The 14,605-nt window shown below is 38.6% G+C and overlaps 1 protein-coding gene and 1 long non-coding RNA gene across 2 annotated transcripts in view; one reads left to right on the top strand and one right to left on the bottom strand.

Annotated features, from left to right (window-relative positions):
• Nucleotides 1–14,605, top strand: part of tmem231 (transmembrane protein 231) — a 43,715-nt gene that overhangs the window by 24,450 nt on the left and 4,660 nt on the right. Inside the window, exons 4-6 of the mRNA XM_073070264.1 lie at nt 6,889–7,032; nt 13,499–13,580; nt 13,698–13,808. Coding sequence (XP_072926365.1) covers nt 6,889–7,032; nt 13,499–13,580; nt 13,698–13,808 — 337 coding nt within the window. The remainder of the gene's footprint in view (nt 1–6,888; nt 7,033–13,498; nt 13,581–13,697; nt 13,809–14,605) is intronic.
• LOC140740765 (uncharacterized) lies at nt 4,278–14,122 on the bottom strand. Its single transcript, XR_012101919.1, has 3 exons — nt 14,014–14,122; nt 10,922–11,101; nt 4,278–4,415 (listed from the first exon to the last, which is right to left on the bottom strand). It is a non-coding gene; the product is annotated as an uncharacterized lncRNA (long non-coding RNA).

Below are 14,605 nucleotides of genomic sequence, written 5' to 3'. Positions count from 1 at the left end.
TCATATAAGTGACAAGCACAGACTTCCCCTGACCATTACCTGAGTCATCAAGTTAACACTGTCAATATTTATAGTATGACCTATCTTTACAAATCAGCCTGGATCATTCAAATTAGATGAAACTTGAGCATTCAGTCGCTCTATCTTTAGTTCATACTCTGCTCATTTCTTGGCAATAAATCTTGCCCAATTGATTTATAGGTGTCTTTATCTCCTCTCTCGCCTTTCTTAAGTCGCGAAGCAATTCTAAAGGAAAAATTTCTGAATCGTGGAAACCTAGTGTATTTGCATTAACCTCTGTTATTTCCTTTAATGCCTTGGAGTGAAAATGATCTGTTCCTTTTGATTTGTCATGCTTAGTAATGTTAGTTTCTTTATCATTTTATTCTGTATAAATGCCATAATGTTCCTTCACTCTCTGTGTGAAGTAAATGTTTAATATATCTGTAATTTCCTTATTTAAAATAGTTTTTAGAGCCTTCTGCAGAAACAGGTGAGATAGGTGGGAGGATAATAAGCTCCAAGAACAGCCAAACATAGTAACAGTGAGCAAGAGGAAATCAGACACTAAGGAATGCAGCGAGGAATGGCAGCGAGAGATGGGTCAGATGATTCTGCCCATTGCTTGGGGAATTTGTAATTTTGGCAGAGACTTAGCAATGCAATATATGATGTGGCTGCAGGTGACAGGATGATTCTCACTCTGCTCTTTTGGGTAGTTCTCAAAAAAATCAAGAGGGATTGGTGAAATAATAGCTGTTAGAAGAAGCCACCCTTTAATGAAGATTCAATTAAAAAAAAAGTGGTGACACTTTTTGAAGGTACTCAGCCTATCGTACCAATGCTTATTTCAAAAGGGCTACCGATTTAATCCCAGCTTCCATAACAAGATCCGTAGCCCTGCAAGTCATAGATTTTCATGTGCATATCCAAGTAATTTTTGAATATGATAAGAGTTTCTGTCAGGGCTAACATTTGGGTGGTGAGTTTCATACCCAACTGGTGAAAATTTGCCTTCTCCAAGAAAAATAACTGTAATTTATGTTGTGTTCCTTCATAGCTCTGTTTTCCAATCTCTGTGTCATATTTTCTGTAATGTGATCTGAACTGTATACAGTACTTCAGCTGTGGCCTAACTACAGTTGTGTGAATCCTTAGTATAACTTCCCTGCTGTTATATTGTATGCCTCGTGGAAGAAAGAAAAATAACCCATAAATCGTTTTAATCATCTAAATGATGGAGGCTCAGTGAATTGTCGCATGAAAAATGTGTTACGAGTCCTACCTAAGTATCAATCAGGAATCATCGTGATTTTCTCAGTATGAATGTGAATAAAGTGCATGTTCAGAAACTGATGGTATGAAACAAACCATTCAGCTCATCATGTTCGTGTTAGCTAAAGCTGACCTTAGCTTTCCTTGCTTTTAGACCGTAACTTGCTGGTTATAATTCTTCAAGTACTCATAAACATATCTGTTAAATATGATTGTACAAGATCTCAGGATTCAGTCTGATGCTGTCAGCTTGATTTCTGTTCATTCATGGAACCCTATATAATTAGACAGCTCACATACCTGGAAAATCTATGTTGAATTGTTATATAATGCTCTCTTTCAGAGAAAAGGAAATAAATTTAACTCTCCTAGAATTCAATACTCCTAGAATAAAGGGAATCTGTGGTGACCATAAGACCATAGGATTTAGGAGCAGAATTAGGCCATTTGGCTCATCAACACTGCTCTGCCAATTCATCATGGCTGATCTATTTCCCTCTCAGCCCCAATTTCCTGCCTTATCTGTAAGCCTTTATGCCCTGACTAATCATGAACCTATCAACCTCTGCCTTAAATATATTCAATGATCTTGGCTTCCACAGCCACCTATGACAATGAATTCCACAGATTCACCACTCTCCGTCGAAAGAAATTCCTCCTCATCTCCATTCTAAATGTATGTGTCTCCGATCCTAGACTCTCCCACCATAGGAAGCATCCTGTCCACATCCACTCTATCAAGGCCTTTCAACATTTGATAGATTTCAATGAGATCCCACCTTATGTTTCTGAATTCCAATGTATACAGGCCCCAAACAATCAATTGCTCCTCATATGGTAACCCAGAATCATTCTTATGAACGTTCTCTGAACCCTCTCCAATGTCGGCATATTCTTTCTTAGATAAGGGGCCCAAAACTCCAAACAAGGCTTTCTCAGTACTTTATAAAGCTTCAACATTACATCTTTTAAATTCTAGTCCTCTTACAAACATTGCATTTGCCTCTTCACAACTGACTCAACCTACAAATTACCCTTTAGGGAATCCTGCATGAGGGCTCCAAAGTTCCTTTGCATCATGGATTTTTGAATTTTCTCTCAATTTAGAAAATAGTCTACCTTTTTAATTCTTCCACCAAAGTGAATGATTATACACACCCTGACACAGTATTCCATCTACCACTTCTTTGCACATTCTTCTAATTTGCATAAGTTCTTATGGAGATCCCTGCTTCCTCAACACTACCTGCCCCTCCATCTATCTTCATATCTGCAAACTGAGCCACAAAGCCATCTATTCCATCATCCAAATTATTGACAAATAAATTAAAAAGAAGCAGTCCCAACTGAGATCCCTGTGGAACACCACTAGTGACTGGCAGCCACTCAGATAAGGCTCCCTTTATTGCCACTCTTTACCCCATGCCAATTGGGCAATGCTATCTTCCCTGTAATATCATGGGCTCTTAACTTATTAAGTAGTCTCATGTGTGGCACCTTGTCAAAGGCCTTTTGAAAATCCAAATACAGAAGATCCACCAATTCTGCTTCGTCTATCCTGCCTGTAATTTCTTTAAAGAATTCCAACAGACTTATCAAGCAGGATTTCCCCTTAAGGAAACCATGGTGACTAGCCTATTTTATCATGTGCCTCCAAGTACCCTGAAGCCACATCCTTAACAATCAACTCCAACATCTTCCCAACCACTGAGGTCAGACTAACTGGCCTATAATTTCCTTTCTTCCGCCCCTCTCCCTTCTTGAAGAGTGGAATATTTGCAGTTTTCCAGTCCTCAGGAACCATGCCAGAATCTAGAGATTCTTAAAAGATCATTAATAATACCTCCGCAATCTCTTCAGCCACCTCTTTCAGAACCCTGAGGTGTAGACCATCAGATTCAGGTGAGACCTTTCTGTTCCCAAGTACCTCTTCTCTAGTAATGGCAATTTCACTCACACTGTCCTCTGACACTTTAGAACTTCCAGCATACCACTAGTGTTTTCCACAGTGAAGACTAATGCAAAATACTTATTCAGTTAGTCTGCCATTTCCATGTCCCCCATTACTACCTCTTCTGCTTCATTTTCCAGCAGTCCGATATCTACTCATGCCTCTCTTTTACTCTTTATACATCTGAAGAAACTTTTGGTATTCTCTTTAATATTATCAGCTGGCTTACCTTTGTATTCCATCCTTTTCCTTTTTTTTTACTTCTAATTTGCCTTCTGTGGTTTTTTAAAAGCTTTCCAATCCTCTAACTTCCCACCAACTTTTGCTCTATTATATGTTTTCACGTTGGCTTTGACTTCTCTTGTCAGCCACGGTTGTGTCATCCTGCCTTTAGAATATTTCTTTGGGATGTACCTATCCTGAGCTTTCCAAATTGCTCCCAGAAAGTCCAGCCATGCTACTCTTCTGTCATCCCTGCTGGTGTCCCCTTCCAATCAACTTAGGCCAGCTCCTCTCTCATCCCTCTTTAATTCCCTTTTCTCCACTGTAATACTGATACGTCTAACTTTAGCTTCTCCCTCTCAATTGAAGGGTGAATATAATCATCTTGTGATCACTTTCCCCTATGGGTTCCTTTACCATAAGCTCTCTAATCAATTCTTGTTCATTGCACAATACCCAATCCAGAATAGCTGATCATCCTAGTGGGCTCAACCAAGGGCTGCTCTAGAAAGCCATCTCGTAGGCATTCTACAAATTTCCTCTTTTGGGATCCTGCAACAACCTGATTTTTCTCAATCTAGCTGTATATTGAAATTCCCCAGGTCTATCCAATTTCAGTTATGTGTTGGAAATGATGGAATATCAAAAATATTTCATGTATTAGTTTGCCAGTGCCCAAGGTATTAGAGAGTGAACATTGCAACTATTGAATCAAGCCGTATTCTGCAACTGTAAGTATGGCTGGAATATGAGACATTTATTCATGACACCATATTGGAGTCTTTAAAACATTTCTGCTTGTGATACTCAGGTAAGAAATGTTACCTAGTATCACTTGGTATTTAGGACCTCGTGCTGAGGGCTCTTCTCACCTTTTTCTGGTCACTTTGTTCTGTGTCATCTATCATTCAAGGAGAGGAATGCTCAGCAAAATGTTTGATGACTGGGTGCAAATGATTTTTATAGCCTAGAAATCAAGACAATATTATACAACACCATTCATCAGATAATTATGGAAATATGTTGAGATCTACAGGTGTAATTTGTATTTTTTTTCTCAGCAATATTTTTGGTTTTTTTTAATCAAGAAAGCATAGGACAAAGGAGGTTTGTGCAGTACATAACAAATGTAACAAATGTACAATTCACATCTATGTAAGAGATGCACCTGTAATACAATCATGCTTTGGTTGCCTCCCTGCCCCGACCTACCCCTCCCAATTTCCATCTCCAAGCCATCATTGCATTAGCAAAAAGGGTTAAACAGAACCTTTATCCCCACAGAGCTGCATTGGTATAGAGAAGGTGTAGCTTCCTAACACATAAACTGTTGTATGTTTACACGTCTGAGTTTGTAGAATTTTACTGGAGAATGCTGAAAGTCAGAGAGTTATGTGCAGAGGAAAGGAAGAAGGACTGAACCTTTAGTTTGGCTGGGAATTCTGAAAATATTCAAGAAAGGGTCCCTGCACCTTTTGGAACTTTATGTCTGAATTGAGAGTTGAATAATGGATCTTCTCAAGGTATAGACTGGACATGATGTCCCTAAGCCACTGAGCATGGGTGGGCAGGGCAGCATCCCTCCACCTGAGCAAGACAGTGCACCTGGCCAAAAGAGAGGCAAAAGACAGTATTGATGTTTGGTCAGACTTAGGTGTGAGTCCCCCTCTCCGGAGGTGCCTAAAAGAGCAATCAAAGGGTAATGTTCCAGATTGTAATTAAGTATTTGGGATAGAGTTTGGAAAACATCTTTCCAGTATTTTTCCAAGCTAGGGCATGTCCAGTACATGTGAATAAGGGAAGCCTCGCCCCTTTTGCATTTGTCGCAGCTCAGATTAACCTGGGTAAATGCGAGATAATTTAGTTTTAGACATATGGGCCCTGTGTATGACCTTGAACTGCAACAGGCAGTGGCGGACACATAAAGAGGTTGAGTTAACTAACTTGAGAACTGAATCCCATACATCATTTGACAGTGAAAAATTTAAATCTTGCTCCCAGGCAGTTTTAATTTTGTCAAGGCGGGCTTCCCTCAGAACTGCTACCTTATCACAAATAGTAGACATCTTTGCGCAATAGATTCGTGCAGAGAAACATATCAACAACGTTTGTGTCAGGTACCTCAGGGAAGTTTGATAACAAAGGGCTAATAAAATGTCTAATTTGCAAATATCTGAAGAAATGAGTGTTGGGTAAGTTAAACTTTGTAGACAATTGTTCAAATGATGCAAAGCAGTTGTCTATAAAAAGATATTTAAAGCACTTGATGCCCTTTCTATACCAGTCTTGAAATGTTGGATCATATATAGAAGGCTGGAATAGGTGATTATGTAGAATAGGACTTGAAAGAGAGAAGCCATAGAGACCACTATACTTTCTGAACTGAGCCCATATTCTCAGGGTGTGCCTGATAACCGGATTAGTAATTGGTTTAGGCGTAAGAAAAGGGAGTGCAGATCCAAGAAGTGTGGAAATAGAGAAATTCTTTATATCGAGTTCAGCTCCATTCCCACCCATGTTGGGCAGTCAGATTGGTTGTGGAAATTAGACCAAAAGATGAGATAGCGTATGTTAGCTGCCCAGTAATATAAGCGGAAATTGGGCAGAGCCATGCCCCCAACACTTTTAGATTTTTGAAGATGGACTTTATTCAGTTGGGGACACTTGCCCTTCTGTAAGTAGGATGATATGACTGAGTCTAGCAAGTCAAAGATGACTTTAGGAATGAAAATTGGTATGGATTGAAAAAGGTATTAGAATTTAGGAAGGATGTTCATTTTGACAGCATTAATTCGGCCCATCAGGGACATGGACAGAGGTGTAATTTGTATTTTTTGATAATCAACTCAAGTTCAAATCAGTCATCTACAAATCAGAAGTAATTGATGGCCCATTTAAATAGCAACCTTGAGGGTTCTCTCTGTAGTTAAGCTGTGCACTTTCCAAACAAGTTGTGTGGTCAGATAATAGCAGCCATTAGCTGCATTATTGGGGTGTAGTTTTTCAAGTCAGTATCATTCACTGTTGCTAAGTGGGCAATACACATTTGTTAGATCCGTACAGTTGTACTCTGCATACTTTCAATCCATGTGCTTTTTAATGTGGCAGTTGATGTGAACTGTGCCATGTATGTGCCTGTGTGCATTTTAGTACATCTCTTTCAGCTCATTCTCTTTTCTTTCATAATGTTATAATTTCCATTGAAACACTATTTTTTAATCTCTCTAATTGCCCTTGCTAATATTTCTCCACCTGCTGTCCTCCAGACAGAGCAGGTAAAATTAAGAAGTATTGATTTCCCTCTCTCAAATAACACAATGCAATTGTGACCCAGTCCAGTTGGTCTGCATCTGAACAAGTCTTCCCTTTGCACAAAGCAGTGTAACTGAGTACTATAATAACATCATGGTAGCTTAAATCTTTTAACCTTCTGGTTTCAGAGGATGTCGACATTCATTATGCAGAGCATGGCATATATCCACTTCTCATCTCCCATATCTGGGGCTCAGCTTTCTGTGATTGGTGACTTAAAGCTATATCAACGAGAGCCACTTAAACACAGAGGACTTGACACACGCTACAACGTAAGTCTTTTTAACAAAAATTTGTCCAGAAAGGTTTTATGCTGCCAGTAAAAGTGCTTTAATGAGATAGAGTTTAGCAAGCAAATAAATGTTATGTTTGATAACCCGTCCATGTAAAATTAAGCAGCACCCAAAATCCAAAACATTGTGCACTAATGAACAGACTTTACACAAGGATGGTCCTCCTCCCTGGCAAGTTTAATTTTTATGGGGCATAGAAGGACAATTAGTTGAGTGTCTAGGTTTGGATTATGGCAGAGAGAAGCCTGGACTCTTAAGTAAAGACATCAGAGAGAAGTAGGATGGGTAATGAGAGCAAAGCAGTTGATGGAGAGCTTGCTTTGGGTCAGGCGAGGAGGTCGGTGGTTAATAGTGGCGTGGAGGTCAGTTTCCTATATTGGGAAGTGGGGAGAGCAGGACTAGGGCTGATAGATCAATAGTTGGGAATAGGATTAATGCATGCACCAGTAGATTCCAGTTAAATTGGGGTACACTGGGACCAGTTCATTTTGGCCCAGTTAGGCTGTCCTAATTAGCTGAAGTTTCATGGAAGTACTACTTAACTGAATAACAAATTATGCACTTAAATGAAATACAGAACAAATTAGAACACTATCAATACTATTACAGTACTATAAAACTGTGTATTAGTTCCTAATGGTTATTGACAGAAGAATTAATCCATTGTATGCTGCCGTGTTCTTTTTATTGATTGTAAATGAACAAAATCAACACAGACACCTAGTGCAGGTAATGTATTGCCTTTAACCAATGCTTTTAACAATTGCATCATTCTAATTCTTCATAGTTACTAACGTTTTGAAGTAGAGAAATAATTTCATTTTCGCTCATGGCCATTTGTGACATCTCCAAGCCTGAATGTTTGAAAATGCAGTGAGCAAAACACTAAGTTCTAAATTGTCTTACTGCTTATTATTCGCCAGCCATCAGTGACAAAAATCACTGCTTTTTGAATCCAAACATATGCAAGCGACACCATTCAAAAGTTGTAGTGTCTAATGGCCACATATGTACATGCAACTGATGTTAGTTAAAAACTGTTTGCCAACAGTCTCTTGTCCCAATTAAGCAGGATGGTGTCCCAAATAAATGAAGGAAATCTCAGCTATTTTCTCTATTTGGTTTTGTTCTTTAAGAGTGTCTGCCCTGATTGACTGTTGGGCCAATTAACTGGAATCCACCATATTTTGAAGAAGGTGGATGAGACATCAGTTTGGTAGCTTGTGGGTCACTTATCTAGTGGGGTGGTTAGCGTATGGAGTATGAGAGGAAAATATCACAAGCTTGTTGAGAAGGGGGAAGTCTGAGAGGAGTTATTATGACACAAGTCTATAACTTAAAGAGACCAATCCTACATTCTATGTGATAGGTTCAATAGCAACAACCTATTCAGGCACAGCCTCTTTTACTGACATCAGAGCATACCTTATGACTGCTATGAAAGCTGCCTTCTCCATGAATGGTGTGTATGATCAATGAAAATCCCAGAAGAGATATCTAGATGTGTATTATTTTTGGAAGTTACTGTCTATGCATTTATGCATCAAATGCAAGAGTGTCTCAAAATTGTTATGTGACCACGGTTTTGTTTACTGTGGGTGTACCGGAGCTTGCTACGACAATGAGTAAAGTCTGATACTTTCCCATGCCCAAAGGATTGGGTTGATTAATGGCATACAGTGCATATTGGATGTGTGACTGTCACCTTGTTGTATTTCTATGTGGATTTCGGGACGACTTGACAGATAATATCTTTGGTGATTGTTACTTTGTTTTCCCAATGTGGAACCTGTGGAATTCTTTGTGATCCTCCTCTCTACATAATAATGTGGATTTATAAGTTTCTCCCCACATTTATTTCATGGATTACTGGAGCTTTCTAGTTTATCATCTTAAGACTTAAAGAACTGTTCCTAAGCTTGACAGTTTGGGAGCCACACACGTACATAATGTTGTTAACTTATGTTTATTTCATTTAATCTCTTATATTTTAAGTAGATACTAATAAATATAATTGTTTTGACATTAAAACCTGACTCAATTTGTGATCTATTGCTGCTGGTATGTAACATAAATTGGGGGCTCATCCGGGATTTGAACCCAGGACCTCTCACACCACAAGCGAGAACCATACCCCTAGACCAAAGGTTCAGGAATTTGAGAAAATCTGTGAGCCAGTCATGTGGAATTTGCTTATGAAAAGTCTGTGTGTTTTGAACGATGGTGCACATCTCAAAATGTGAACTATGATTACGACAAATTGAAAGAATTGATTCTAATTGAAGAGTTTGAAAGGTTCATCCATAGTGACATATTTAGATGAGAAGGATGCTGCCACTTTGCAAGAATCTACTAAGTTAGCAGATGAGTTTGCTCTAACTCACAAGGTTAAGTTTACCCCGAGTAAGACCTTCCAAAAGAGTAGTATGGATAGTCTGGGTAAACCAGAAATCAAATATGGGACTAATGACAAAGGTAAGGATGAAGAGAAGCAGTTAAAGGAGAAACATTCTGGTTCTACTTGTCACTATTGCAAGAAACCTGGTCATGTTATGGCTAACTGTTTCCTCCTAAAGAAGAAGGAGGAAAAGGAGGCAGTTCTAGATGCCTGTATTCAACACCTTGAAACACCTATAAACCCACAGGGTTCTGGACATTCTGATGAAGCTCTGTCGGGGCTGAGATGTCTGACCTGGTTAGGGAAAGAATTAATTCCTTTTGTGTCAGTGGGGTTTATTTCAGTGAATGAAGGGCTCATCCCCGGTACCAGTGAAAATTCTTCGAGATAATGGTGCTTCTCAGTTTCTCTTGTCAGACAATGTTTCAAAGTTTAGTGATGAGACTGCCACTGGTGAGGTAAATTTTATTCAAGGCATTGGGGACAACATTGTTTCTGTACCTCTGCACAAGGTAATTTTGATGTCAGAGTTAGTTTCAGGACTGGTTAAAATAGGACTACGGCCCAGTTTACCAGTGAAAGGTGTTTCTTTGTTGTTAGGGAATGACCTAGCAAGTGGCTGAGCTGTCCCTGCAATGCAGTTGACAACGAAGCCAATCACTGATGACCCAAAGATGGATTCTAATGTTTATTCCTCCTGCACAGTAACTCGAGCTATGGCCAAGAAGCTTGCCAAAGCGGATGGTTCTGTGCAGCATGGTTCTGCTACCCATGATAGCCCAAATCATGACCCAGGTTTTGATGACTTGACAGTGACTTTCCTGCCTTCATTGTTGGACCAGGATCCTTGTATTAAGTCTGACTATAAAGATTTGTCTTAGTCCAGGAAGGAGTTTATAGCAGAACAGACCAGAGACCCTGAGATTGCAGCCTTGAAAGAAAGAGCACTCTGAAGTGATGAGATTGAGAAAGTGACAGTAGGGTATTATATCAAGGTTGGAGTGTTAATGAGGAAGTGGACACCACCTGACATTCTGGCAAGTAAGGAATGGGCAATTGTTCACCAGGTTGTAGTTCCTAAAGTCTATAGGAATGAGATTTTAACTTTGGCCCATAATATACCCTTAGGTGGCCATTTGGGTGTGAATAAAACTGTGAACAAGGTTTTGAAACAATTCTTCTGGCCTGGTTTAAGGAAAGATGTTGCGACATTTTGCTGGACTTGTCGCACTTGTCAGGTTGTTAGTAAACCTAATTAGGTCACCCCAGTGGCCCCACTGCAGCCTATTCCTGCATTTGGTGAACCCTTTTCTAAAGTTATTGTGGATTGCGTTGGCCCATTGCCAAAGACTAAAGCTGGCCATCAGTATTTGTTAACCATCATGTGTACAGCATCTAGATTTCCCGAGGCAATACCTCTCAGGAATATAAAAGCTCCAACTGTGTCAAAGGCTTTCATAAAGTTTTTACCTTATTTGGTCTGCCTAAAGAAATCCAGTCCGATCAAGGAAGTAATTTTATGTCAGGATTATTTCAGCAGGTAGTTTACGAACTGTGAGCCAAACAGATTAAGTCATCTGCGTTTCATCCAGAATCCCAAGAGGCCTTAGAAAGATTCCATTCCACCCTCAAAGCCATGATTAGGACATTCTGTTTTGAAAATAAGAAGGATTGGGATGAGGGAGTTCACTTGCTTTTATTTGCAGTAAGGGAGTCAGTGCAAGAGTCCCTAGGTTGTAGCCCCTGTGAACTTGTGTTTGGACACCAGGTCCAAGGTCCTTTGGCATTGTTAAGAGAGCAGTGGATTAACAATGGCCTGCATATTAATTTGTTGGACTATGTTTTAAAATTCAAGGACAGATTGCAAAGGGCTTGCAACTTAGCAAGGGAAAATTTAAAATCAGCCCAGGAAAGAATGAAAACTTGGTATGATAAGGAAGCCAGAATGAGGTCATTCAAGCAGGGAGATAAGGTATTGGTTCTTTTCCCTTTGAAAACAAACCCTCTGTAGGCTAAGTTTCGTGGTCCCTATGAAGTTGTGTCTAAAGTCAGTGATGTGGATTATGTAGTCAAAATACCAGATAGATGAAGGCCAACGTAGCTTTGCCACATAAACATGCTTAAGCGGTATCATGAGAAACAGACAGCAGCCGTGATGGTTGTTGTCAGTAACAATGAATCTGAACTCTGTGGGAATTTATTAGTTGATCCTACTGAGGTCTATTTTAAATCAACCATTATTTCAGCCAGGTATCATTTACTGTGGGTGTCACTTTAAAATGCCTGGATGAGGCGGGACTATGACATCAGTGTAACAAGCTGCGACAGACCGCTGGGACTTTTGGGGGGAGAGAGAGAGAGTGTGGAAGTTTTGGACCGCAAGCTGCTGACCGGAGCTTACTGCGACAGTGGGTAAAGTCTGATACAGTAGTTTCCCATGCCCAAAGGATTGGGTTGATTAACGGCACACAGTGCATATTGGATGTGTGACTGTCACCTTGTGATAGTTCTATGTGGATTTCGGGACGACTTGATGGATAAGATCTTCGGCAACTGTTACTTCGTTTTCCCAGCGTGGAACCTGTGGAATTCTTTGTGATCCTCCTCTCTACACAATAACGTGGATTTATAAGTTTCTCCCTTCATTTATTTTGTGGATTACTGGACCTTTCTAGTTTACCATCTTAAGACTTTAAGAACTGTTCCTAAGCTTGACAGTTTGGGAGCCACACACATACATAACACTGGTTAACTTCTGTTTATTTCATTTAATCTCTTATATTTTAAGTAGATAGTAATAAATATAGTGGTTTTAACATTAAAACTGGACTCAATTTGTGATTTATTGCTGCTGGTACGTAACAAATGAAAATCATAACCTGCAACAAATCCCTGATTTTCCTCCAGGAATTGACTCTTTTTTTAAAAATTGATTTCAAATTATAGACAAAATAGTAGCACAATGAAGTTGTTTGTGAATTGTACATTTAAATGCTATTCCAATCTTATGATTGCAATCGGTGTTATGTACTTTAGTTAAAAGTACTGATGCCCAAAACTGTCCTTTTATTCTGTCTGCGTAAACAGATGCCATCTAGGCAGTCTTATGAAGCAGATTTGTATGTGCTTCTTCACTGAATTCTGCACGAAGAAGACTGTATAAAGATATGTATGTACATGTTGTGCTGTACGTTCATTTGGGAAGATTTTAATTTAGTGTTCAATTAGAATTTGATTAGCCAAAGTTTGTTCATCTTTTGTTCCAGCTGTGAGGTTTAACATTGATTTACAAATTAGAGACAAAATATAGTATACGCTCTAAACTGGCATCCAAAGTTAATTGAAGGCAGCTAGTGAACAAAACTGGGAGTTCATAAAATGATCCTGAGGTTGGAGTTGAAATGATGCAGATCTGAAAATGTTTTTTTTTAAATTTGGAGGGCATTATTGGAGCTAGGGTCATAGAACGAGTGAGAGATGCTAACTGGATAACTTTTAAAAAGATCAGGAAATCGTGCTGAATAGGTTGCCTTAAACTTATGGGGGAGTTAAGTGAGATTCTGAAAAAAACTGATAGGGTGGATTTCTTGAGGATCATTTCTTTAGCTAGGAATAGGGTCTAACCCATGCTTCTATTTCTGATGTTGGCAATTTTTAAAAAAGGTTTGTATTATTCTATAAAAGCTAACTTCAGATTTTCTGTGTCACCACTAATTAAACTTTCCATATTTTTATATCCTTGTGGCTTATGTTCCGACCTAACTTTCAGTATCAACAGAGTTGGTTATTTGTGTTCTACTTAATATTTTTTATTCCTGCCTTTAAAGCCAGAAGTTAAGGTGTTTAAAGAGCTGAATCTTAAAATAAAAGTGATTAAGTAAATGGATCTCAAACCCAAAATGAGGGATAGGGAGTTTGAAGAAAGACTGATCCAATGACCAAGCTATTGTTATTACTGCAGATTAGTTTTATAGAGCCATAAAAGATATCAAGCATGGATGAAAAAACAAATTAAAAATTAAAAAATAGGTTATCTTTACTTCACAGCTTTCAGTAGTTAATGATGACAGCCCATTTGCAAGTTCCTTTGACCTGGCAGATATCACTGCATCATATCAAGATAGAAATGGTGAGATTCTTATTACTATGGCATTATTCTTTGAATAATCAAAACAAAATTATCGGTTTTGTACTTCATTTTTGCCCTCTGAATCCAACTTTATTTCTAACTTTCTCTTGCTTTCAGTAACAACTATTCTTGCCAATCAGTATGCTGTGTGGACTCCAGTGAGAGCTGCTAATGTACCATTTATTATTAAGGCTGTCGTGAAATATCCAGTGGAAATTATCACATATCCTTTTTTTGTAATTGCAAAGTAATGTTATCTAACACTGAAAATTGATGTTAAGTAACTTAAATCTGAGCTCACTTTAAAACCCAAAGCATTAGGTTATGATGGGAATGTGTTTCTTTCAGTGAAATTTATGTTGCATGTAATTTTATTAGGATTATTAGCACTCAAGTTAACAACACAGAAAAGGGAAGGGTAAGAAAGGAATACCTGATCATCAGGCCTGCTCCACATTCATGATGGTTTGACACCCTCCTATCCTCTCCATCAACCATTATGTCATCTGAGAGAGGCAAAAACAAAGGTGATGAAATTGTTATAATATTCATTGTAACGAATGTTTGCTGAGCTGGAGGTTATGATGGATTGTTTAAAAAACATTTTGTAAAACTATACCCAGATCGTTGCATTCAGTTTAGTCACCACACTTCATGAAGTATTTAGTAACATTGAGGGGGATAAAGCACTGGTTTGCTAGAATGTTTTGGGGACTTGGAGGGTAAATGTATACTCTTCTATCTAAAGAATTTATTGGGTAATCTCTTAAATTTGTTTTAAGGTGTAAATGGTATTTTTAAACGTTGATACGATAAAGTGTTTCCCTTAGAAGAGTGTTATTTGGAAAATAAGGATGGACAATTTGCTAGGGAGAACTGGATAGCATTTTCTTGCACAAATTTTGTATTGTAATAAGCAAGGGTTATGTAAGTGATTATAAACAAATGTAGACATCTGGAATTCTATCTTAAAAAGTTTCAGATTATAGAATAAACTTGATTCCAACACATTTATTTACAAAAGT

This window comes from Hemitrygon akajei, chromosome 17 (assembly GCF_048418815.1).
Source record: "Hemitrygon akajei chromosome 17, sHemAka1.3, whole genome shotgun sequence".
In the NCBI taxonomy this organism is placed as follows: Eukaryota; Metazoa; Chordata; class Chondrichthyes; order Myliobatiformes; family Dasyatidae; genus Hemitrygon; species Hemitrygon akajei.
The sequence above is the reverse complement of the archived record's forward strand: the minus strand, read 5'-3'. Positions and strand labels throughout refer to the sequence as shown.